Source organism: Columba livia, chromosome 15, assembly GCF_036013475.1.
Source record: "Columba livia isolate bColLiv1 breed racing homer chromosome 15, bColLiv1.pat.W.v2, whole genome shotgun sequence".
NCBI lineage: Eukaryota > Metazoa > Chordata > Aves > Columbiformes > Columbidae > Columba > Columba livia.
The window spans coordinates 7,470,465-7,496,014 of record NC_088616.1 but is presented as its reverse complement, the minus strand read 5'-3'; the positions used below and the strand labels follow the sequence as shown (position 1 = coordinate 7,496,014).

The 25,550-nt window shown below is 41.9% G+C and overlaps 1 protein-coding gene across 2 annotated transcripts in view; it reads left to right on the top strand.

The window, feature by feature from the left end:
* Window positions 1–25,550, top strand: part of ADCY9 (adenylate cyclase 9) — a 90,933-nt gene that overhangs the window by 29,083 nt on the left and 36,300 nt on the right. The window contains exons 2-4 of one of the 2 annotated variants that reach the window (XM_005505623.3): window positions 15,924–16,096; window positions 20,719–20,823; window positions 25,199–25,416. In XM_005505623.3, coding sequence (XP_005505680.2) covers window positions 15,924–16,096; window positions 20,719–20,823; window positions 25,199–25,416 — 496 coding nt within the window. The remainder of the gene's footprint in view (window positions 1–15,923; window positions 16,097–20,718; window positions 20,824–25,198; window positions 25,417–25,550) is intronic. The other variant, XM_065030843.1, reaches the window with a different exon arrangement.

The following is a 25,550-nucleotide window of genomic DNA, read 5'->3' as shown; positions in this document are numbered from 1 at the left end:
TTTTTTTACTTTCAAGCTTCTGTGCGTGCTGGTTTGTCTCAGAGAAAGTGCAGCTATGCTGGATGTGTGCACCGTGCTGCTCCAGCTGAAAAGACAAATGCTTTGCTTGTGCTTGGGTGCTAATGGAGGAGCAGACTTAAAATAATCAGTTTTCATCTAAAGTAAACAACTTATATGCCTTCTGACATAAAAGATGAAAAACACACCTCCTTTTAAAACCAGAACTTGCTCCTTAAGATTGTGGCAGCTTCATAAATTAAAAAAAAAAAAAAGCTTCATATAGTGTTTCTTAAAAATAACTTCTCATATGATTTCCATATTCTATATATTCTTTGTATTCTACACACAGGACACTCAGCTGTTGTGTAATAACCTTTGGTAGATGGCGGTGACTCAGTAGAGCCCTCCAGTAACTATTGGAAAAGTATTTCCTTTCTCAGTTGTAAGTGTATACACTCCTGTTCCAGTTTCCCAAGTGAAATCTTGCATGAAATTCCAGTGGCCTGGATCAATGAGAAATTAAAATGTCCCTTCTTGGACTAGGCAGCTAATTGGAAAATAAGACATTGAATTATGGGTTTAGTGCAGAAAGTTTTAGGTTGTATTTTGTCCTGTGCAGGAGGATAATGCTGTTCCTTTTGGAGTTTTATTTTCCTAAGAGACACAAATGGAGATTTCCAGCCTCAGGAAGTGTCTCAAATGGAACAAAAACTGCTGCCCGGGCATGTCACCTTTTGAGCTTTTTTCTGTTAAGCAGAGAGCTGCAGCTCTGTGCTGGGAGATCAGCAAAGCCTTCTTCGAAAATCATTAGCTGCATAGTGCAATTAATTTTGGCTTGCCCATTTCAGTACAATGTTATTTATTTATTTTCACCCTGCAGAAGAAGTAATCATTCTATAAGTTTCAGTGGAAGACCGCTGTATTAGTGAAGTATATTTGCACACTCTTATATATATATCGTAGGTTTCTAAAGTGATGCTTTCTAAGGGAGAAAAATCTCTCACTTCTACATGATACTCACAGCATTGACGTGTCTTCCTTTATATGCAAAATTATTTTCATAACATATTTGTTGAATTTTAACTGGTTTTAATAAGTAAACTTTTATTAAAGTTGTTAACAAAGCTTTTTAGGTTTAATCATTTGGGAGAGCATGCTTGATTTTAACATTGAATTTTTCTATAATTTTTATATTGCTGGTTATGGAAGCCAAGTACACGAGAGCAACAGGAGGAGTGAAGTGCAGTCAGAAGTCCACCCAGGAGGAAAATGCCCGTGGATAGTAGAGATCTCACTGTACACAAAAACGAGGTGAAGTTCTGATATTAGTGGCAGGGAAGATATGTACTGAATAACCTGTGAACTCACCTATAAGTCATGTACCCTGTTTAAAACCATTTCACGGTATCAGTGTCTTTAATTAGGTTGGTTGTTTAGTTTCAGTTTTTGTGCAGGAGCACATTGTAAATTGAAGGGCAACTTTAACACTTGTCGATTTGTCTGTTTTGAAACTTTCGTGCATCTCTTGAGTTTTGCAGCTGCTTTGCTATACTCTAGTTATGCTGTTGCTTCTAAACCAGCAAGAGATAATACTGGTTATCTCAGGGTGATACAGAAAGTATCAGCAATTGTTATAAAATTCTCCCTTTACATAAGATGGTATATACAAGTGGGAGGGTAACAAAAAGCTCTCATTCGAACAAGCTCATAGTGTTTCTTAGATATTTTTGGAAAAAGAATTGCTTGTTATCAGATTAACAAAACCTCCCCTTTTTAAGATGAGCAAGCTAAAACCACCGTGATTCATCATGTTTCTCAGAAACCTTGATCCTTAACCTCAGGGAAAGAGTAACCCCACAAAATACTTCATTCTTCATTGAGGAATTTTGGTTTTGAATGCTTGGATCTTCAAATAAATCGTGAAAGACTTCGTTAGGCAAGTGTTGTGATGGAGTTACAAAGCAATGGGACCAGAGAGGTGCCCATTCCAGTTCTAACAGAGTTCTGGCAGCAAAGGGCAGCAGCGGTACAGAGCGAATGCAGGGGTCAGGGAAATATTTAGCCTTTAGATTTCTTTCAATTTTGCCAAGTATAACCAAGAGCCCGTTGTTAAGGTTTGGTAGGGTAGGGGATATTTTTTTTTGTTTTGTGCTTTCCCTTGATTGTTGGTGTTTTAGGGCCTCTTTTTAGCTTCTCCCCACCTCCCTTCCCCCCAATGAGATACAGATTTTTCACAAGAATCTTCTTCTGGAGACTTGAAGTGTGATTTTTAATTTTCCCAGTATCTTTTGTACCTTACTTCATAGTGATTAAGATACTTTTAATAACTCCACATCTAAATGAGAAGGGATTTAAGTTATGCAGGTACAGCACAGCACCAGCCCAACAGATCCCCTCATTTCCATACATACCTGGGCCTGTTTATATAGGTACCTTGCAGGGCCACTGTCTTGCTGTGTGCTGTAGCACCCTTTGCAGGGAGGCTGAGAAAGAGAACAGCCCTTTACGCTGTGTGTGCTGATCTCATGGTTTCATACTCTGCTTGAAGATACTCAGGCAGTACAAGGTGGAGGGTGATGCTGGAGTTCCCATGGACTAAAGTAACTTTTCAGAACAAAAACTTTCTGTCAATAAACCTGTTACACGTTATCATTTAACCGTAAAGAAACCTTCTATAAAATGAACTTTTTCCACATTTCTTTGTAAAATGTGAAGTATTTGATCACTCAGGGCAGTTATGGGTCTAGCATATAAGCATCACAGAAACATCATTTATATTGTATTTTATGTAGATACGAGATGCTTCTTCCTAAGAGCTAGGAGACCAGCTGAATCAGTTCACCAGCAGGTTGATTAGAGGAGATAGTGGGCTGCTGTCTTCTGGTATTGTTTTTGTGTGAGGAGATGAGTTTCTGTAATGAACTATCTATTTATACCAGCTCAGAGCCCACTGATTTTTCACCCCGTTGTTTTTGCATTCCAGACACATTCCTGTACTCCCCAGTAATAACTTTTAGCCTGAGGGAAGTTTGAAATGTAATCAGCCAGTTATTAGCACAAAGTCTGAGAATGTTTTTGGAAAGGAGGAGGAGATCAAATGTGGGACATGAGCTGACAGAGGAGCTGGTTATTGGGGGGTTGCTTTGGAATGAAGCAGGCTGCCAGATTGGGTCCAAATGTGGAGAATAATAATGGATGATTTATGGAATATTTGAACCTTGGAAAAACAGAAATGCTGATTTTTACCCACATCTGTTTTATGTCACTTGAAAGACTTCTACAGCCAGTGGTGTTAGTATCTCCTTCAGTCTTAAAACTAGGTTTGAGTATCAGCATTGGGCAAAGACTTGTTGCTTGTAGTACGGGGATGAACTCATTTCAAACACAGTAACAAGCCAAAGGAACATGTTAACGGCCTTGCATTTGGACAATGTCTGTTTAACTGTATGTTATCTAATGTTGTTCACACTAGGTGATTTAGTGACATAACATAATGATGATCAAGCAAATCTCTTGAGTAACAAGTGATAAATCTCAATTTCATCAGGCAATTTACCATTTGGATACATGAAAGAATTAATTATGTCTGTTCTATATGTGAATGATTCATCCAAGTTACGATTGATCTATCATATTATTTGGTGAAGTACAAGTTGCTAAACTGGATAGTGATAGAGCATTTGAAGTTAGCGCATGGTACCAGAGCTGGCATGGTTTTATTCTCAGCACAAGATCCCTGCTTTTTGCTCTAATGTCTCCTGAGCCAGGTGTTTGGCTCCTGTATGAGGGGAACTTTGAGTGATGGGAGGAAGACACTCAACAGCTACTCGGATGACGGAAAGTTTGTTCTCTGTCCTTGTAGTTGCGGGCAGTCATCACCCTTCTTGCCTGTCATCCTCTAGTAATAAGAGGTGTGGTGTACTCCATTGGACAGTGATATAATGGGAGACGGCAGTAGAAGATGCCCTAGAGAAGATCCCTTGTTATGGTGGTTTTCAGCCTGTTCTGGTTTGCAGCCTCCTATGAGTTGCTTCAGCATGCTTAGAGACTCAAAGCCAGCTCTCAGCAGGTTCCTTTTCCTTGATTTTTGTTCACAGACACTTAATAACAACTCCATAAATTCAGAGTCTAAGGATCACAGGCTGAAAACAGCTGAAAGAAGAATCAGCTGTTGGCTAAGACTCTTCCAGTGGAGAGGCTGCCGGGTCTGTCTCATCGGCGTAACCGGCTAGGAGCACGGCCGCCTTCGCACCGGGTGGTGGGTTCTGTCTGCAGCCGGCCATCACGGGAGCCATTGTGTGCTTGAGGGTCTGCTCCACGTGTAGCAACACACAGTCAGTCTCCACGGTGGGTTTAGTGCCGTGTCCTGAGTAAAAGGGATCTGTGCTGTGGATCCACCCTGGAGCCGGAAGCCACGGCTGCCATGTGCAGAGGAACAGGACAGTCAATGTGTCGTGTCAGGACTAGAGAGTGAATGTCATACAGGGAGGAAATGGAAGGAATCTCAGAAACGCTTTGACTGTGCGAATAAACATAGTCCTGGAAATATTTCCTATTTAACTTTGTTTTGTGGCTTTTAAATTCTTTTTATTTTGAGGAGAGATTGTTTATATATTTTACTCAAGGAGTGGGAATAAACTGAAAAGATGATTCTCTCTGCTTGGGGGAGACAAAACACTCAGTAGCTGTTCTCAGCAGTGGCTCTCGAATTAATCTTTCTTTTGTGCTGGGAACACTGTAAATACTCAGTGGCTGGAGTTTGCCAATTAAATTAAAATTACAGCTGCATAGTGATACATACTTAGGTGGTGGCTGCACTTCAGAATTTCTTCTTCACCACCTTACCAGTGTTTATACTACTGCTATATATTGTTATTCTGAACTGCCTCCTGCAGCAGTTTTATTTGCATTAGTTTTATTTTTCTGTACTGAATTAGTAACCATTTAGACCTGCCAACCACATGTAAACAAGTGGTGCATAAGTTATGAGTAACAACTTACCTGGAATTACAACCGCCTGTTTGTATTGCACAAGGCACAATGTTGGGGGAATTGTGACATGACTGAATTCAGTAGTGCAACGTAATTTCTATTTACTGAATTTCTTGTAGCCCATTTGAATAAATATTAATATCTCTAAGCTTGCACGATTCCCACAGCCTGGGACAGGGATTGCTGGATTGCCATGTTGTTGAAATACAATGATGAGCAATGTTATCTGCAGGCTCGGCAGAAGCTGTGCTCGCTCACTAGGTAGCTCTTCAGTTCTGGCTGAAAAGAAACAGAGCTTGGATGGGGGGAGAAAAGATCATTATTAATCAATTTAACAACAATAAAACGTATTTACCAAATGCTTGATCTGAACATTAATTCTTCAAACTGTGCTGGCAGGCTTTGATGACAAAGATAAAAATGATGATCTTTTACTTTGAAAACTGAGATGTAATTTTTAAAAAAATTAATATCCTCTTATTTGTCATGCATGAATTATCTATGATATGCAAATTTATTTCTTTTACTTTTTGTCCCTTAAGAACACATCTTTTATGTTCTCTGAGTGTGACTTGGGCTAATCAAGTTAATGAAGTGTTATTTGAGGTACCGTCAGTATTTTTTGTGAAATGTTACTTTTGTCCCTTAAGATGCTCCAGTGCAAATAGAGAGGCGTGGAGCAAAGCTGGCCAGTGTGCAGTGACGTTGCATAGCAGCTCCAGAGGTGTGCATTTCCCAAAGCCCTGCCATGCCTTCTCAATTAATTACTTTTACCTTGTTACTGCTTTTTGTAATGGGAAGAGGTGGCAAGTTCCACATGTGCATAGCCGGTCCTGAGGAAAGGTTAAATGAGAAGGGTCATTCTTACCACTATGTGATGGATATTTGGAAACATATGAGTTAGTCTTCTTGTATGTGAGCACAAAGATGCCTGAGATTATACATTTTCATTTTGACTTAAGATGTGGGTGCTTGCTGTGTGTTTTCAATATTGTTTGATCAGTTGCTTGGAAAAAAATTCTTAAAACTGCTGATGACGGTGTGACATCCGGTGTTTACCTTTTAAACGTCAGACTGTCAATTTTTTACTATGATCAACCAAAAAAAGTTCCAACATGAGGAGCCCACCAGCTCATAGTAAGTTTGCCTGCATTTCTTAGTTGATGTAGGTTTACTTGCCTACAAGTCCATAGAGAGCAGTGCAGCTGCATGGCACTTTGTGAAGGCCTGATTAGCCCGTAGGATTGTCCTGGCTTAAATAAAATGCTGATTTAGCATGTCAGATCCAGACTACCTGCATTATGCAAGTGGGAAAGAATTTGCCTGATTGTAGTCCTGTCAACACAGAGAGATTGCACCAGTGTAACAAAATAGACTTCTAAAGTCTTGTTTAAATTGGTGCGTGCTCTTGTCTGGAGTCTATTAAAAAAATGTTAGTACTGAGAGCTACAATAGCTCACTCTGTTACCACGGGCCGGAGCAGGCTTCAGTTGCATCAGACTATTGTTTTTTTAATTGGAATCCTTTTGTGCATCCTGCGCGCTTGCTATTCATCGCTTCTAAAATATCGATCAGGAAGATAGGTGGCATCTTCCAGACCCCAGTGAAATTTTCCTGGGTGGGATTTCTTCTAAACTTCTAACTGCCTTCAATCCGGCCATGCCTTTTTAGTTTAAAATTAATAAATTCTCATTCCCAAGAGCCTAGAGCTGGTGAAACTTTCACTTGGAGTCTCTCTCTCTTCAACTTATTAAATTCTGCCTATACTTAGCAGAAGCTGGTATGGCCATACATAGTTCCTAAGGTATGGCAGCCAGAAGAAAACTTAATATATAGGATGTCTTCCTGGAATGCTTATGGCTTTGTATAATTGTCTCGTCTAAAGGAGTGGAATTTTTCTTGAAAAATCCTCATCTATCTGTAGATCTCTGTTTTATAATGCTGTTGTTTAAACAGATTGGCTGAAGTCCGTGCCTTGGAGATATCCTCTGTGCAGTTTTCTGATTGTTTCCCTCCCACAGTAGAATGTAGTTCTAAGTTGGAAACGCTTTTTTGTTTATAATAAAAGGAAGTTTTGGAAGTATATGCCACATATCCCCAAAGGATCATTGCGATCTGGAATGTCAGAACTTCCCACATGTGCAAATTCACCAGGGAAAGAAACGCTGACAGATGCGTGACCGAAAGCTTGGATTGAAGTGACTGTAAGGGGGCTCCATGCAAGGGCTCCCTCCATCATCTTCCTCCCGTGCTGTTCTTGTGGCCGGACCCCTTGCAGTAATTTAATCTAGGTACAGGGATGCACATAATGCTGGTGCGGTACTGAGGAACTCCTGGGTCTCGATGCGTGGTCCTGCATTTATTAAAATGGAAGGCTAAGCAGCCTTGAACTTTGAGGTACACTCTTGTCAACTATGAGTTGGGGAGGGGGGAACCCCAAACCCACATCAGCACGCTAAACAAAAAACTGTAATGTCTTTAATGTCTTCAAAAGACAGTGTTGTCACCTTATCATTTTTCTTAAAGAACAGAGTCCCTAGCATGCCGAAACAGGCACGTTGTGTAACAGAAATGTATTGACATCTGCTTTACATCAGCGCAGCCGCGCACAGCGGGCTGTACGGCTCCATGTGCGTGGGTGTAGGAGCCGGGTAGTGCTTGCACAGGGGGTTCCTGGGGCTGGCGTTGTTCCGTCTGCACCCACTGCTGTGTCCTGTCTGCTCCTCAGTCGCAACCCAGTGAAGCAAATGTTGAGTTTCTAAACGGACTGCATTCATATTTAGATTTGATTTCTAATTCATTATTCTTTAGGTATATTTTCAGAAAAGGTATTCTGTGGTAGGAATATTGTCATTTTTGAAGAAGTTTGAACCCTGTGAAAAAGCCATGCCTGCATGTGCTTGGTTGACTCTTGTTTTGGCAGTTGTATTCAAAAATTTTGTTTTCCCTCATCATACTGATTCCTTCACAGCTGTTAAAATTAACACAGAGGGCAAAGGGACAGTCAATAAATGTGAAAAAAAAATAATGCCGATAAGATAATAGCAGATGCTTTTCGATGCATGTAATTGTACCATGGCATTTGTTTTCACAAAGGTATTGCAGAGGCCAAGACTGCAGGCGAGTTTACAGGAGGACTGAGCAGTAAGTAAAAGCCAGACAGTCATAGAGTCAGGCCATCTTTTTGCTTTAAATGTAGAAACATCCTATATCTCTTAGATTTTGTGAGGAATCCTTATGACAGAGATAATCTTTTTATCTGCAACACGTTGCTAAATTTGCTGGGCTCCTGGCTTCTCTCGTGGAGCGCACTGTTTGCCCTGGCAGGACTGAAAAATCCCAGGTGAGCCTTCTGAATCAAACGGACTCTTCTCTCTTGTTAAGGTGTCAAGTCGTGAACTGTGGCGAGTAAAAAATTAGTTCAAAACTCAAAGAGTAATTCCAGTGAGTGCACTCGTCAGCCATTTGTTTTCAAGCCATGATCAGTGGCACGTGGGCACCGGCAAAGCTGGTGGAGGAGAAAGTAAATAAGGGCAGTTGTAAACCCCAGGATGAGGACGGGTCTCGCTCACCAGCCTGTCTTTCATTTTGCTGGTAGAGTTTTAAAAGGTGGATGTAAATATGTTCCTGAGCCAACGGTGGTAGCTAGACAATGGTGTTTGAGCTGGGTTTGCCGAGGCGTTTCTCTCCCCAGTATTTTTCAGGGTTTTGTTTGGTGTTTGTTTTTTCCTTACACAGGTGAGAAAAACGTTAAAGAGACTGAAGGAGGATAGACCTGCAGTCTGCAACTTGATTTCTCCGGTTTAGCTACAAATGTAGATTGTGGGATCAGGTATAGGGTTCCCCACTTAAAACTGGCAAACTTTAAATACTAAAATTACACATATGTTGTTGATCAGCATTTTCTAAGCCTACCGTTGCTGCTCAAAAGTAAACACTTTTCTTTGCCTCTTTTGTTGAGCAATGGTTTTCCATAATATAGAAGATGCCTCTGGTTTCTCTGGCCTTTTCCAATTCATCTTTGGAGATTATGAAGATAGGTTTGGGGTTTTGTTTTTTGGAGTTTCTTTTGTGTTTTCAGTCTATAAAGTTCTGTTTCTTATTATCATTGTTGCTGCTTTCCAGAGACCTAGGATAACAAGTTGGCTCATAAATTCCCTTTCTAACTTTAGCCACAGGAAATGCTGCTCCGTACATATGAAGTGCTTTTCTAGGTAGGCTGATCTGTTGGAATCCAGGTGTTTTGGGTATGTGCTGCTTTTTTTGTTGTTTTTCTGAGCTGGAAGTGGTTTCTGCGGGTTGGAGGACAGGACTGGCTTTATCACAAATACAGCTTTGCAGGTGGGAGAAAATTAGTTTTGTTTCTTGTAAAATAATCCAGTGTCATCTTGCACAGTCCTGCAATGTGAGTGGCAGAAAATGCCTGTTGATAGGAATGACAGTGATGTGGGTTTGGTTTACAGCTTTCTTGCTAAAATATCTGGAGAAATTCAGGACTACAGCAGGACAATTCTTAAGAATATTGTTAGGGCTTTCGAACAAAATATTCATAGAATGACATAAAAAATATTTCATATATCCTACTGGTCTGGTAAGTGGCTGCGTTGTGCCTGACTTTCCTGGCGCTTCCACCACTATTTTTCAAGAAGGATGGGTATCATAATGTGGGGTTCTGGGGCTTGTATTTAATAATATTGGAGTGTTTGGTAAACCGTTGTGGTGTGTAATGTTGCACACCAACCATACATCATGCAAGAGCAGTAGAAACGTGCAGGCATTTTGTTTAGGGCTTATAAGAATTAACATAGAAGTCTTCCCCAGTTGTGTGTGAGGAAGCCTGCTGACTTTGGCTCTGCGGGACCAGATTGCTTTGGGGTGTGGAGACAATAGGAAGGGACCGTGCGAGGCAGGACCCGTCTGTCTGGGGTCTCCTGCAAGGAGCAGCTCTGCCACCCTGATACCTGGCAGCACTAAGCTCACCTGCGGAACCTGAGAGATCAAGTTGTGTGCCGAGGGAGAGGTGCAGCCTTTTTGGGCCTGCCCCTGGTACCTGGAAGAAGGACAGCAAGAGAGATGCTGTGCCTGAAAGAGAAGCAATTCTCAGTGACTCCGGGGAAGTAGTCTAAAATAGTAAAGTAAATGTGCGTTTGCTCTGTAGGGTTATGGAAATACGTTTTACTCCTCTCTGAAAATCCTATTCAGTTTATCTGGGGAGGTGGTGAAGAAGGTGAAGGTCTAGAAAAAGTAAAAATGAGGGAACTGTGAGTTCATGGTCAGAAGCACCTGTGAATATGTGTGGGGTGGGAGCTATTACAGCCTTGGAGCTGGAGTAAAATTTAAACGTAAAGACAAAATATCAAGTTAAATGCTCCTTCCTTTTTCTTGGATCTTCCTGATGGGTGAGGGAGAACAGCACTTTTTTAAATGCTGTGTGTATTAGTATTTAAATCAGACTGCCCGTAGTTCGTTCAGGAAATTGGGTAAAGTCTGTTGGGCACAGCCTGTCAGGCACTGCTGGCAGCCTGGGTTAGGCAAGTGTTTCCAGTCTTGGAGCATCTCGTAAGCTTGCTGGAAAAGCTGCTCCTCTTGCAGTAGAAGATCAGGCTAATAACTCTGCATCCTGGGCTGATGCCTTTGGGGAGCCTGGAAGGTTCTGCCTTGGAAGCTCTGCACTCTCCTCTGTTCAGCGTGGGCAGCGGATGTTTGGTTCGCTCCCCATTGACACCTCTTCAGGGAGGACTTGTCCTGTAAGTGGCCTCTTTCTGCACAGTCCCACGAGTTCTGGGCTGCTTCAGAGGTTCCAGCAGAAATTGATTAATTTTTTAGCAAATCATTATTATTTTTTTTTCCCTGTTGGAATTTTTTCTCTCCAAGCCATCTAATTACAATGTAGTTGCTTCCTTGAAATTCAAAATGTTCCTATAGGCCTTTACAAGCCGAACTTTCTGAAAACCAAAAGCGTGAAGTTGAGCTTCAAAGTCAGAGGAACTCCAGCGAGTTGTGATGTAGAATAACTACTAGAGCAGAGGATTTCTGCTTTCACAACTGTGACAGTGCAGTTGACCAAAAGATGTTTTGCAGGGATATCACAGCCCCTTAGATGATCCAGTTTGTATTTACCAGGTGCTCTTGTTAGGTGAGGACATTCCTCGGAGCTTTTGCTTCTCTTCGTTTTGACATAAGCAAGTGTTGTAATCATTACATTATTAGAAGCTTCAAGAAGAAAACCATGCTGAAGCTACTTCTTAAATGTAACAATCTTTTGCCAAATTAAGACTGTAAAATGGAAAAAAAATGTAGAAGTAATAACCCTTATTTACATTTAAAGTTGTACTGTTCTTGGCATAACATTCAGATTGGTCACTGGTACCTCTTTGAAGATGCCTCAGTCGATCAGTCTTATGTTGGCTACGGAGTCTGTCTAGGAAAAGGATTTTACATTTTCGATCCATCGTTTTCAGATTTGCTCTCTAGTGAAATACGAAGTGAAAGCTTCTGTCCTTCGGTTTCTAGCGCACATGTATTTGGAGCGGCATTTCATGTTCTCGTTGTGTCCAGCTTGCTCTCACATGGGAGTCACAGTCACTGCTTTTTACATGATGAAACAGTTTTCTTGCAAATTCTGACTTTGTGAGGTAAGATACTATAGAAGTAGAGGGCTGTGAAAATCAAGTTCAATTAGGTTTGTAAATTTATACTTAATAATTATTTGGAAAGTAATGTGATTAAATTATTTAATTGTGTAGACACTAAGGGAAATGCTGGAGAGATAAATAATGAAGGAGAATTGTTAAGAGGTAAAAGAGGCATAATTAATATAATTTGGATTTTGTTACATCAAGCAGGGAGTGTTACTAGTCTTAGAGAACAGAAGGAAGCAGTTATTCTGAAAAGGGATGTCATCTGCTAGTTAAATGCTGTTTCTCTGTACTGCAACTAAAAAAGTGAAGTGATTCATGGAGGGAAGAACAGGAATATATAATCGGAGTGAGATTATATTTTTATTAAATGAATCAGTAAGACCATGACTAAAATATTGCCATTGTTTTTTGGTGTCTCTGAGAATCAGTGCTAAAAAGGGTTTCAAAAGCATTTGAAGTGTGAAGAGATGTGAAAAGCTTGCTGTGAAGTAATTCTCCTGTCCACTGTCAATAGAAGGCTAAAAAGTTTCAATTCCATACAGGTGGAGCATCAAAAATTGAAACCTGGATCTTATCTTACCAAGGAATTGCTCACCAGCTTTTGTATTAATCCCTCATCTTTTGAGATCTCCTGGGGGAGAACTCATCCCGTCTTTAAACAAGGCATGGTGGGTTGCCCTCTGCTGAGGTACGAATCAGATTAGACTGGCCTAACAGCAGCTTCTGTCCTGAAGTCATGAGATAAATGAACTGAAGGGAAGGAAATTGATGACTTAATTAAGGACCTGAAGCACCAGAACATCTCTCCCTTTCCCTGTTCCTTCCCAGTAAGTGACTTCCCACTGATGACCTGGGACAGTTTTTCTGTGCAAACACAGCTCCAGCGCCAGCCCGACCCAGCTGGGTCTGACCTGCACTGGCAGGGCCACCAAAACCAGGTTGAAGAGAGATGTTTATACGTGGCCTTATTTACATCTTTGTTTATTTTTATGCATAGAGAAAATAATTCGTGTGTGAGTGCGTGCATATGTTTTTTTTAATTGTTATTAGTATTTTTCAACGTTTGGGATGGTTTTCTGTTTGTATAAGTTCGGAGAAGTGCCACTGGTCAAAAGAAAAGAAAGGAGCCAAGTACAGAAATTTCCAAAAGCTTCTGAAATGCAGTGGTAATAGGACTAAAATCCACTGCAGTTCTGTGGAGATCTCACTTGTTAACTGTTTGGTCAAAAATGCGCCTCACAAACACTGCCATGTCCATATTCAAAATGGTTGAATTCAATAAATGAGCGTTTTAGCTCAGCACGCAGGAGCTGTTACTCTTTATAACGTTTAAAGGCAAGTGAAGGAAATGGCTTGTGCTTCTCAAAGATAAATGATGTAGCTCATTTTTTCCCCCAGGCAGAAACACTATATACATTAAATTGGTATGTTGGGGCTGCATTGTTGTAGCCAGTTCCCTGTCTTTGTTTCCAAGAGCCATCTCTGGAAGAGGCAGAAATGCACTGCAGGATAAAACCTGCCAGAGTACAGACTTGCTATCAGGCAGCTTGAGGTTGTGTTATTTTTGAGCATTTATTTTGAATAAATTTGAGGGAAGGGAGTGAGTATAAGCTTGGGAATGGCAGGAGGGAAACAAAGGGTGAGCTTTGCCTTTATAAATAGCAGTACAAGCATCTTGTAGCACTTTCTTCATTGCCATGTCTTGACTTACATCGTTGCGCAGCAACACACACCAAAAATTGCACCACGTTTGCTGGTTTTCACATAAAATAGCAGCTCCTCTATTGCTGTATTATTCATTTAATTTTGTTGTGTTACCTAATTGATTTAAACGTGCTACATGGTGGTGTGCTTGTTTTTCACTCCGTACACCATTTGTATGGAAAATGACAGTGTTGATTGTAGTAATTCACTGGAGATGTAGAAGGAGGAAGAATACTGTTCTTGTATACTACATTTTCGTTTTATCGATACAGTTCTACTGAATTAATGACCCCTTTTTTTAATACTGAAATATTTCAGACTGAACAAAGGAGTTGCTTTGTGAAGTGTCACAGATTGACAAGGAATACTAAAGCAAATTGAATTTTGCTATCATAAGAAGGATTTAATAACAAACAAAGTATTAGGCAGGCAATGTTAGTCAAGTTCTGGAAAGAACTTGATTACCCATTTTGAGTAACGCTCCTTGTTTGGTGGATGTGGTGGGGCTGGAGAGCACAAGGAGTTAATGAAGAGATCCTTACAGTTCTTGGTGCCAAAGACCAGCCCTTTTAGCCAAGTTTAAACCCTGTGGCTAAAACCTGTGGGACACAGCGGGTGCGAGCAGCAGAGCCCGGGATCTGCAGCCACTGTGTTTTCAGGTTGGGGCAAGAGTGGGTTCTGCTTTCCCAAACACATTTACAGTTACTGGCGCATTGTACCCTTTTTCCTCAGTGTGGAGCTCAAACTGGAGATAATTTTACTGTATGCAACAGATTGACAAAATAATTATGCCACGCAGTGCAGTAAGAACATAAGAAGTGCCTTTACAAAAATACATCTATTTTTTAAGTGGTGGTTTAGGAAAAAACTAGAGGAATAATAGGAATGGTAAAATAATCCTGTTTAAGGTAGCTTTTGAAAATAGGAGTAGTAATCTTAATGCTCCAGCTTTTACCACAGCAAACATACAATTGTAAGCCGATTGTGGTGAGTTCCTTAAATGACAGCCCCCATCAATATGAGTTCGAAGGAGACAGCCCTACATCTGGAAGCCAGCAGCAGCTCAGGATTTTATTAAGTGGCACTGCCAAATAAAATCCAAGTGCTACTATAAATGGTATAAAAATAAAGATTGGCTATAGTGTAACATCTCAAATTCACATGCGAGTGCTCCAGAGTTTGGGGCACTGTGTGACAGCACCGTAGCTTTCCCAGCGGCTTTTGAGCCTGAGGTTGAAATGGTTGATATGGATGTGGGTTTCTGTGTTGGTTGAAGGAGTGTTCAGGAGTTTAAGTTACTGGTGGAATAAACAGAAGTGGCAAGATTGTTATTAGTATGTCTGACTTTTATTGGAAAGGTTACAGAGTGCTGTCCGTGTGACATATTACAGACCAAAATAAATGGTTTATAGAATATGATTTTCTGCCCGTGAAGAAGTTTATGAGACAACGACCTTATCATAAGGAACAGAAACCTGCCCTCTTCCAAGGACTGCAGCTTGACATATTTATTTCCAGCTTTCCTCCTATGGACGGAGGCAATTGAGCGCAGTCGATGGCTGTGACAGTCACGTGTCTGGCGGCGGCTGGTGCCAAGTGTCAGGACAAGGGAGGGGGCGATGCGCAGCTGACCCGAATGCAAGCCCAGCAGCCACCCCGTGAGCGAGAGGTCGGCTGCAGAACCACGCGGGACAGCAGGCTCCGGCATCACAGAACAGCGAGCGCTTTCCAGTTCTGCGAGCTGATGACCGCCGTGCTTTCGGCAGCACGACAGTGCCCTTCCTTGCCGAGTGGGAGATTGCCCATACAGTGGCAATAAAATTAACTCATTTGAATTCAGAAAGAAGTGTGGTTAGTAGTCTTCTTAGTCTTTGTGCCTAGAAATAACCCAAAACGTCACAATGCAAAGTTTCAAGGGAGTAAAATAAGGAATATTCTAAATGGAATTCAGATCTTTTCTTTTTTGAACAGGTTTTTGATACAGCTCAGCTTGACACAACATGGTATTTACCAGCCTGGCCTTTAATATTGGATCTGCTTTCCAATTACGCTTCAATTCGTACAACAGTTGCAGAGAGCGCGTGTGGGTGTACATGAGAGAGATTGATTTTGTTCTTTAAAAATGTGAAGTCTGCACTAACTATGAAAACCCATCAGAATTTCTCTCACTTAAACGCCATTTCCTTTCTCAATGTGCTACCAGCATGAAGCAATCTTCACAACATATCTCTGACAAATGGAGAGTACAAGTGGAGGAATACATGTCATTTTTCAGAAGTAGAATATTTATACAGATATCACTGAAAAACAGGCTGCAAATCCCTTGCGGAAGTAAAGACTTAGTATGAGAGCTCAAATTGCAGCTTGGAAGTGGATACGTAAGGTCTTAGCTCTGTTTTTCAGAAGTTCACGAGTGCAAATGCAATAATGTCAGTCCTGGCTGTTGCTGTGTTAGTCTCCTGTGTCTGGGACAGCAGCAGATGTTGGGCAATCCTAATTGCCACCACTTTGTACAGAGCATCTTTATATTCCTGGTGGTTGTTATTTTGGTCTTTCTGTGGTTCTGACTGTTTATTTTTTCTGTAGGTTTGAAGACTTACCTGATCTCTGGTCACAAGGTGAAGGAGCCCCACTGCAGCTGCTCGCAAACGCTGCTGCCCGGCTTGGAACCTGGAGATGGAGCCAGGATACAGGGAGCGTCGTCAGCTGAGAACACCACTGACTTGACAAAGACTCTCAAACATGCAGAAAAACCTAAGGTGAGTTCTTGTTTCAAAGCCAAGCAGTGTAGATCTCAAACTGCGCAAACCAGGGAGAGAGGTGCGGATGGGAAAACATCACAGGTTTGCTTAGGCACTGGTTTATATATTTGTGAGTGTATATATGTATATGTGTGCATATACATATAGTGACAAAATGTAGTTTGAGGGACAGAAAAAAAAAATTCTGAGGTGAAATGCCTCACCAGTTGACAAGCAATCCCTGAAGTAAGGTGAACGCTTTTTAAATGTGGTTTCAAATAAATAATTTTTTTAATATTTCAGGACTTGGAGGTCAATGCTGCATTTTCAATGGTCTTGATTTTAGAGGGGATAAAGAATATACTTTAAGCAGCTACTGTAACTTCTGCGATTTTCTGCTTTGCTGCACCTTGCTTCTGCTGTTCCTCTCTTGTGCATGTAGCGTACCTGTGAACCCTTTCATAGGAGTGTGTAACAGGCATCCCTGCAGAATGATAACAGGATTGTTTGTGTTGTGGGACAAACTGCTCTGGTAGGCTATGAGATAGTGTTTGAGCTACTTGCTCTAGAAACCTGTATCTATAACTGAGGGCCATGATTTGTGTGGATTCAGCTTAGAGAAACGATGACATTTTGTTATGTTCACACCTCTCACAAGATCTCTTGACAAGGAAATCTGTGAAACAATGTGTGTTGCTTTGAAGCTGTGCTGTTACTCTCCATCTTCCAGCTCAGAACAGATTTCCCAAACAACAGATGTCTATTCTCTATTTTCATTTGTGCTAAGAGTTCCTCGCCCTGGGTTGCCCGAGGTGGGCACAAATGTCAGAACCATGGGTTGTCACCTGCAGGTCACTGTCTCAGTGCGTTTAGTCCTGAGAGGATCTCTTTTGAGATAGACATGACAGTGTGGATATGGGGTGACTTCCATGCTACTCCATTTTTGTGGTTAGTATGTTGTCTGGGTCAGGAGAGTATGAGTAGGGCACCTTAACCCTGCCTCTGTGCCCGATTTTAAGTTTTGGAGTAAAAACAATGGATCACAAGTGAGATCAGCTGAAAGGCTGGCCCAAGGATATGGTCCAAAGTTAAATGAGCTTCTTTAGAGGAGGCAGGACTGTTTAACTACAGAAGGGAACTGTAGCCATCTATCCCTCCCCAAAATATGCACTGTATGTGGTTTGACTGCATCCAGGTTACTGGTGATACTTTTCTGTTCCTTCTCCTGTGTAAGAAAGAATACTTTTTGCATCCCTCGGGGTCCAGCTCTGCACCTCTCTCTTGTCTTTCAGAGAAGGTACTAGTGAGTAAGGTAGGAAGATACATCTGGGAGCAGTCAGTGGGTATATGTGCAAATAAGCCCGTCTGTGCTGCCCAGTCATGCAGAGGTACGGGTGTGACAGTGAGGGGCAGAAAGTCTCTTATTTCAAGTAGTGAAGGAAGACAAAGGGACCAGGTGGAGCAGTGTTACTGAGCTGCCTGTCTGTGGAGCGGGGAGGAGAGAGGAGGGATTAAAACCCTAACACTAAGGGTGCTGTTCTGAGAGAAAGCAAGGACGCTCTGTTAGTGTGAGACAGCAAAGTAAGCTGTAACCAGAGGGCCGTGAAACTACAGCAAACTACAGGGCTGGCCTGACTGCAGCTAGGATTTGATATGCAGATAGCATAGTGAGGAAGCAATCGCGACAATGCCGAGCACTTACTTAAAAACGTGTTCTGTCACTGTAGTTGCAGTACAGGAGCGCAAAGTGTACTTGCTTCTCACAGCATGGCTTGGGACAGGTATTCCAGCCCCCGCAGCACGCTTTCAAGTGCACGTGTGCACCAGCCTTCTCTCTGCTGCGTGTTGTGGGAGTGCCTGCGGACCGAGAAGGCTGGGTCAAGCTTGCAACGAGTGTTTAATTTGCCAGCCATGCTAGAATAGGCCTTACAGTGTTAAAAAACCCAAAACAACTACATCTATATATATATAAATCCCCATAAATAATAACTGTGCAATTTAATCACAGCTCAAGCATGATTTTTGAAAAGGAGTGTTTTTCTTTTTTACAGATTTGTTGGGGGGTGAAGGGAGGGATGATTTTTATTTAATATTTTTTTTTAAGCCTGCAGCTTGCTGGTAGAGTCTGGAGATAATAATTTGCAAAAGAATAATGACTTACATGCCAACTGTTTTAAATACAAAGCTGTAAACAGTGTCAGTGTAGGAGGAGATGACTCCAGCTCTGCAAGAGAGACTAAGTAGGAGGGGCAAAATTAAAGGCAAGTTGAAATATTTTTGTTTTAAAGGGAATAAGCGGCCGTATTGGGTGTAAAGGATGACTTTCGCATTTTGGGCTTGAACAGATGTTGTAGCAGTTCTAGTTAAGAAAAGTCAGGAAGGTGAATGCAGCAGTTATTGATCCATGAAAGGAATTACATTTCCTCCTCTCCTCCAGCATATCTGTTGTCCATTTAATTTCAAGCCTTGCTGCAGTATGAATGTTGATAAAATGCGTGTACATAAGTAAAATTATGAGGACAGAAACTAAAATCTATAAGTAAATCTATCGTAGCAGCTGATTCTTTTCAATGAAAACATTGTAACCTGCTTACGTGGATTTGCTCTCAGTTCATTTTCCTGATTGTATTTTATAAAATCCCTTACTTGACAGTGAATCATAAGCTGTTGTTAAAATGTCTTAATCATTTCTTGTTATGAAAACAGAAAGTACTTTTTCTTGTCTTGGTGTTTTTCAGAAGTGCATTAAGGTATTACCCGTCATGATGAGGTCCCATATGCACTGAGCTTGTGTGAATGTCTGCAACAGAGAATGAAGTTAATTATAGTGACTTGAACACACAGGGTACATCAAGACAGATTTCCACCTCTTCTCTAAAGCTCAGGCTTATTTTCTGAGATTTTTGTGTTCTTGTTTAACCCCAGGAGTCAAGTGTTTGAGGTGATCATCTGATTTATTAGCAAGATAAAACAGGGAGTATTTTCCTTATTTTTTGTTAGAGGTATTTGGTTTTGATTACCATGAACTGACTTTTGCCATGGATAAATCTGCTAACTAACAGTCTAGGAGCACAGAAGGCTTATTAGCCCATTGTCACATTCATTTTTAAAGCAGCCTGATACTGCCTTTCCCAAAGTGGCCAAGGCATTCATTATATTTAGTTCTAGATTACTTTTAAACAAAACCATTTGAGAACCAACTTCATAATTTCTCCAAGTGTGCTTGTATTTGTTCAGACTGTACGGGTTCAGAACTGGATGTAACTTGCTTATCTGATGCCAGATTAGGAAACTCACAGTAGTTTCAGTGCCCCAGCTTGGACTGTGCTGCTGTGGAGCAGCCGATGTGATGGTTTGCTGGCCGCTAAGAAGACTCAGCGTCCTTGCGAAAGCCTTTGAGAGGCGTCGTTGGGTGCTGAGGGCATTGGCAGCCGCAGGAGGAGCGGGCTGGGAGAAACGCCGCGCCGCAACAACCTGAAAATTAAACGTGCACGTGATTCAGTTTCAGATGTGACGGCAGAGACAGAAAAGGGGCTAGTTCTGAACAGACTTACGTGCTGGTCTCTGCAATAAAGAGTCAACCTGAAGGCAAAAGTAGCTGTGGTTTTGGACCAGAATGATAGATTATGGAGGTTTGAACAAGTCCCTCCTGAGTCCAAACTAAACAGATAAAACGGTTGTGAGGTGTTGAGTTTGGGACAAAAGACTTAAGATACTTGTTGGAAAATTTGTCAAGATACTTAGCGGACCACCTACCACCGTTGAGTACATAGTGTGCTGGATTTAGTGTGCGGCTCCCGTGCCTGGTGGCCCTGGCCCAGCCTGCGAGCCTGGCAGCACTGACCCGGCTGCCCAAAGGGAGCGGGGACAGAGTCCTGCCCGTATGGTTCCAGGCCTGGAGAAAAGTATGAAGAACTTGCAAGATACAGATATGGGATTAATTCCCCTTAAGAAGGTGACATTTTAACTCCAAGGGGTTAGGTCATTTTAAAACCCGAAGTGTGACATTTTAGGTCACTTCCCAAACGTGTAACCTGCAGCTATTACAAGTCCTGGTGGGTTTGCTTTCCTTGTTTGTGGTGGCATTTGCTGGATGTCTGGTTTCAATAATGTACAATAGCTTGAGCTCCTCTCTACTGTCTTAAAGCACTATATGAAAAAGTATTTCCCTTTATTACTTTCAGATTTGTTGCTTTCCATTTCCCTGTACCGTTCATAATGCATTGTGATGTTTCATGCTTTTTTGAATTGTGCTGCATTTTGTGCTAAGTCTTCACTCATAATACCATTCAAACCCTTTTGCAGGCAGTTTTTAAACAAGAAAATGACACTTCTCTCACTAAAGAGTGTTCCGTTCTTGGGCAGGCCCTTTGCTAGTATGCAGTGATTACAGTATATCCGTGATCTTACACCAGTAAAGCTTTCCTGGATTAGATTTAGCTTCAGTAAACAGAAAATCTGTGATTTATTTTTTAAATGGTGTGTTCTGTTCCAGTCAAATTTTGCTCCCTGCTTCCCATTCTGTAGCATTGTTTATCTTCTAACCATGCCGCAAGTATACAAGTGGACTGAATTATAAATTGCATAATACTACGAAGACACCAGAATGTTCCTGGCTAAAATTTTTTGTCTCATTGCAGCCTTGCCCTTCATGTAGTACCACCCTTGTTCCCCACTGCGATGTCAGCATAGACGAAGGAGCTATCCAAAATGGTTGTCAGGATGAGCATAAAAACAGTACAAAGGTAATTTAAGTATTTATCGTATTATCCCATCTTCTCCCTTACTTCTCTGCTTCAGTTAGCTTTCTCATTTTTCTGTTGCTATTCCTTTATTCCACCTCTTAAGCAGCAGAAACAGTTTTGATTTTGAGCAGTTGTGTTCTGAAATTTAGTTGAGCCCCGCCCCAGTTTTCAAAATTACTAGTAATTTTATGGGCCCACTTTGATACTGAGGAGGAACTAAACTTAGGACTCTTTAACTTATGTTGAGGCTACCCAAAGCAAGAGGCACAAACAACAGTACCACGCTCTCCATCCCTTAGGCCAGTGTCTGTGTGTCACCTTGCCACAAGTTGCACCGATGTCTTGCCAATGTCTTCTGCATCATAGCTCTGAGCTACAACAGAATCATTTCTGTTCACGAACACAGCTGAAATTCAGGCATCTTAAGTCAGTTCACATCCTTTTTTTCTACCGACAAATACAGCATCTTAAATATTCAGCATGCTGCTGCCAGGATTGCTTTCTTTGCCTGTTGCTTAGATATTCTCACTGAAGCCGTGTACTTCCTCTGCAATACCAGACGTTGCCTATTTGTTGTTTTGTTCATGGCCTTCGTAGCTTTTTTGCTCTGCCTGTTGTCTCTCGCTCCTTCCTGAATACTAAGCTCCTGCCTAAATGCAGACTGGATACCAGTGCTCATCACCTGATTGTTTTCTTTTCAAATAACTTTAATGGTTTCCCTTCTTGGGGACAATAATTTTTGAAACATGTTCAGAGATAGCTATCTTGCTTTTTTCTTCACATCTGTCTTTACAACTCTTCTTGCATATAGAGCTAATGGAGAAACTTGCCAGCACTTATTCTACTGATGAGCTGCTACATTAATCTGTGTCCCTCTGCTCTCAGCCTGTATTTGACCTGTTGTCTCCTATGCTTAAGTTGTAAGCTCAGAAGCGGGAACTGCCTTACTGTACTGGATTGAAATGGTATGTAACACAACAGACCATGTTCTGTGCTGGGTTCCTTGGAAACTGCCTGAGGGAAATAAAATGATAATCCCTTCAGCTCTTTGGGAGGTAGAGCAGAGTGGCCAGCAGGTGCTGGGCTCGGAACAGCATGAGATCTTTAAGACAGAAAACATTGTGGGAGATCTGCCCAGGCTGTCAAGATGGTATGTGTGTGATGCTTCTTCACCAGGCTGCCTCTGCCCACAGGCCAGGGATCTCCAGTTACCGACTGCAGAGATTTGCCTTAGGTATTGACTGTCTCATGTCATATGTTGTCTTCATCAGAGTTATCCTTTCAGTTTTTTCCTACAACTATGTTAGCTTCATGTGTGTTAATCAGCAAGTCGTCCTTAGAAGATGCCTGTACATAGTGAATAAAATGTCCATAAATGCACTGGAAGAGACATGCTGGTAGAGACCAAATCCCATGTCCTGCTTTGATTTGGTTTAGTTATCACTAAGTCAAAAATTGGGCCAGTTAAGTGGCTACCAGTACATCTGGGGTGCCCGTTTGACCGAAAGCTTAAGGAACAGATGCACAAAGTTGCGGTGGCATTTGTTTTCCCCATCTTCTTTGCAGTCTCGGGTTTCTTGGGAAGGAGAGCCATAAGCTCCCTTTACCTGTCTCTGTTCCCGTCCCGTGCCACATTGCAGTGCCTGGCCCAACAGTGCTCATGTCCCCTCTCCTTAGGGAACGTTCATGATGTGAACTGTGTCCTTGGACCTCCGTGTGTCCCAACAGCCTCTGGCGCCTCCCTGTCGTTTATGAACTGTCACATGGTGCATCAAGCCTCGGAGCACTCAAAAAATCCCTGTACAGTCTGTTGCTGTCAGGAACCACAGTAACATTGGACCTAACAACATTTAATAAATCGGGATTTTATCCTTACACACAGGCAGTTTCACACTCCAATCCCCTCCTGTTAAGATTAACAGAATGGAGACAGCGCAGGAAAACCTTGAGCTGACTGAAGAGAAGAATTTTCTTAGGGATTTGAGCCTTTGCCAAAGAGCTAAAGAGAAAAGGCCAAGCCAAGTCCATGCTGACCTTCTCTGAAAGAGCAGAGTTTTTTGCTGCATTTTTCAGATGAACTTGAAGAACAGACAGGGAAGCAAACAGTGCAGAGGAGTCCCTGTCTTTTATTTGAGCTGCTCATATTAATAGCAAAACTGTGTTCTCTCACTTACTGCTTTTCAAGTAACGACATCTGCTGCAAGGGTGTGGAAAAGGACAAATATTCTTTACCAGAAAATTAAAAAAAAAAAAAAAAAGGTGATAATTATGCCCCCCCCCCCTTTTTTTTTAGGCCTGAAGTTGTTCTGGGACATGCTCTGAGCAAATATAATCTTTAACATAAATTAAAAAATAAAATAAATAAAACCAAACCACACCACACAATGAAGATCCTTCACTTCTAGCAGCTTACTGGACAGTTCTCTTTGGTTTGCCTCTGTTGGTTCTCCTCATCCCCAAAGCAGAGAGGATCCCCTGGCACTGCAGTACAGCTGTGCTCCGTAGCCGTGTTCCCTCTGGGCGGGCTGGATAACCCAGGACACTTGCAGCAGGGCTTGCTCTGAAGCTGTTGATGTTTTCCCTTAGAAAGAAACTGGTGATGTTTTAAGTGAGGTCTTGTGCCTCTGTGAGTTCTTCTGCCATACACAAGTGCCTTTGCGGTCCAAGGGGTTTTGTTTGGATTTTGCCAAGATATGTGTTGCTGAAATCACCTTTGTCTTCTGTTGATTGTTATTTAGCAAAACATTGGCAGCACACCAAGGTAACTACTGAATTTCCTATTCTACTTCGTCAGCTGCTGTCACTGTGCTGTGAACACCTGCAAGCTGCCAAAACAGCTGTTGTGAGTGGCAGAAGGGACTGGACTGGACTGGGAATTCTCTCACCTCCTGGCTCCCAGCACGTGGCTCTAGGGGCTCACACCTCCATGGGGCAGCCCACGGGGGGGATCTGCATCCCTCTGCGACGGGAGGAAGGGGAAGCACAGGCCACCTCCCTCCTGCTTTTCCTGGAGCTCCGGGGAACATTTCCAACACACCTTGTTATGACTTTCTAGCTGTTGAGGTCTTGGCAGTGATAGGGAGCCAAGCCTGGACGCTTTCTGTCTCTTCCCTGCACAAGGTGACATTCTCTTGCTGCTCCGTCAGTCTCGTATCAGCACTGATCGTGTTTGCACCTTTCATTAAACCTGCCTCTGCTCATCTGCCTCATTTGCTTTACAGGATACATACACAAGGAGATTGAATTAATTTTGCATGGGCAGCCAGAAACTAGATATTTCTTAACTTTAACAAAGTCGATTTTATGATCTAAGTAACATATTTCAGTGCGCGGTTGGGGTGGTGATGATATTTGTGGTATTTATTTATGGTCACTGTGGTGGCATCCAAGAATAGTCTTCTGGAGGAGCTTGTCACTGCTGTACAGGCAGGAATGAAGAAACTTCTGTCATGAGTGGGTTTCAGGACGAGGATAAATGATACGTGATAAATGATAAGACATGGAGGGGGGAGATGAACATTCATATATGCTAAGTTTGCATTCAGAAATGAGCCTGACTAACTGCGGTTCATTTTCATTCTAACCATACTTAGTTGTCTAATTTTTTTTTTTAGTTGCTTCAGTGCATATTGGTCTAGATCAAACAAAATGTAAAAGAAGGAACTTCAGGTTCCATGAAAATAGTGTAATTTTGGTTAAAATAATCCGTGTTCTCAAAAGACCGAAAGCAGAATTGATAATACTGTGTACCTAAGCTGCGTTGCAAGCTGGTGTCAGAATTTAAAAATGCAGTATTAACTAATACAAAGGCAAAGAAAGGCAGAAAGAAGTATATAATAGTGAAGAAAATGTAGCTTAATGTGCAGGGTGATTTTTTGGTGGGATGATGGGATGCCCAGAGGGCTGTTCCCACAGGTAGGAGAGAGGAGGTGGCTCTGTCTAGAAGCAGCAGGGCTGTGGCGCTCAGGGGATGCATCAGCAGGGGCTGGCAGAGCAGATTGTCTGTGACCTGTGGATAGATAGCACAGCTTAAGTAGGTATTTAAAAAGCTTTTTAGAAGAATCTTGACCTTAAGATGAATGAATGAAATTGGTGCTTCTGGTAGGTCTTCATTGTGTGGGTAAAAATGTACTTAGTTTTGTGCTCTTTGGAAACTTGGTATAGAAAAAGCAAAAAGACGACACCTGAACAGGCGTGTACTTGCAGCAGACGTGAATGATTTCAGGGCAGGTGGAGTTAAGTCTTTAACGTGGGCAGGTAAAAGCTCAGCATGTTGAGGGAAGAACTTCTTTCACCTTTTGCTCCATGAAGTCTCTTCGATCTGCTTTCTCAACCACTACTGTTCTCCATGTATGTTTTACTTTCTGTCATCCAGGCCCCAGGAGGACACAGCCCAAAGACTCAGAATGGACTTTTGAGTCCTCCACAGGAAGAAAAGCTCAGCAATAGTCAAACCTCACTCTATGAAATGTTGCAAGAGAAAGGAAGATGGGGTGGAGTGAGCTTGGATCAATCAGCTCTTCTTCCCTTGAGGTTCAAAAACATCAGAGAAAAGACAGATGCTCACTTTGTGGATGTGATTAAAGAAGACAGGTAAGGAGAATCGAGCTGTGCAATGTAAAATTATATAAAGGTGAGAAGGTGATAACAGGGGTCTCATATCTTTAATCTTTGTGTGCTTTTTGTCTAATGTCAGTATTTATTGTTAACGTATAACAGGTCATATG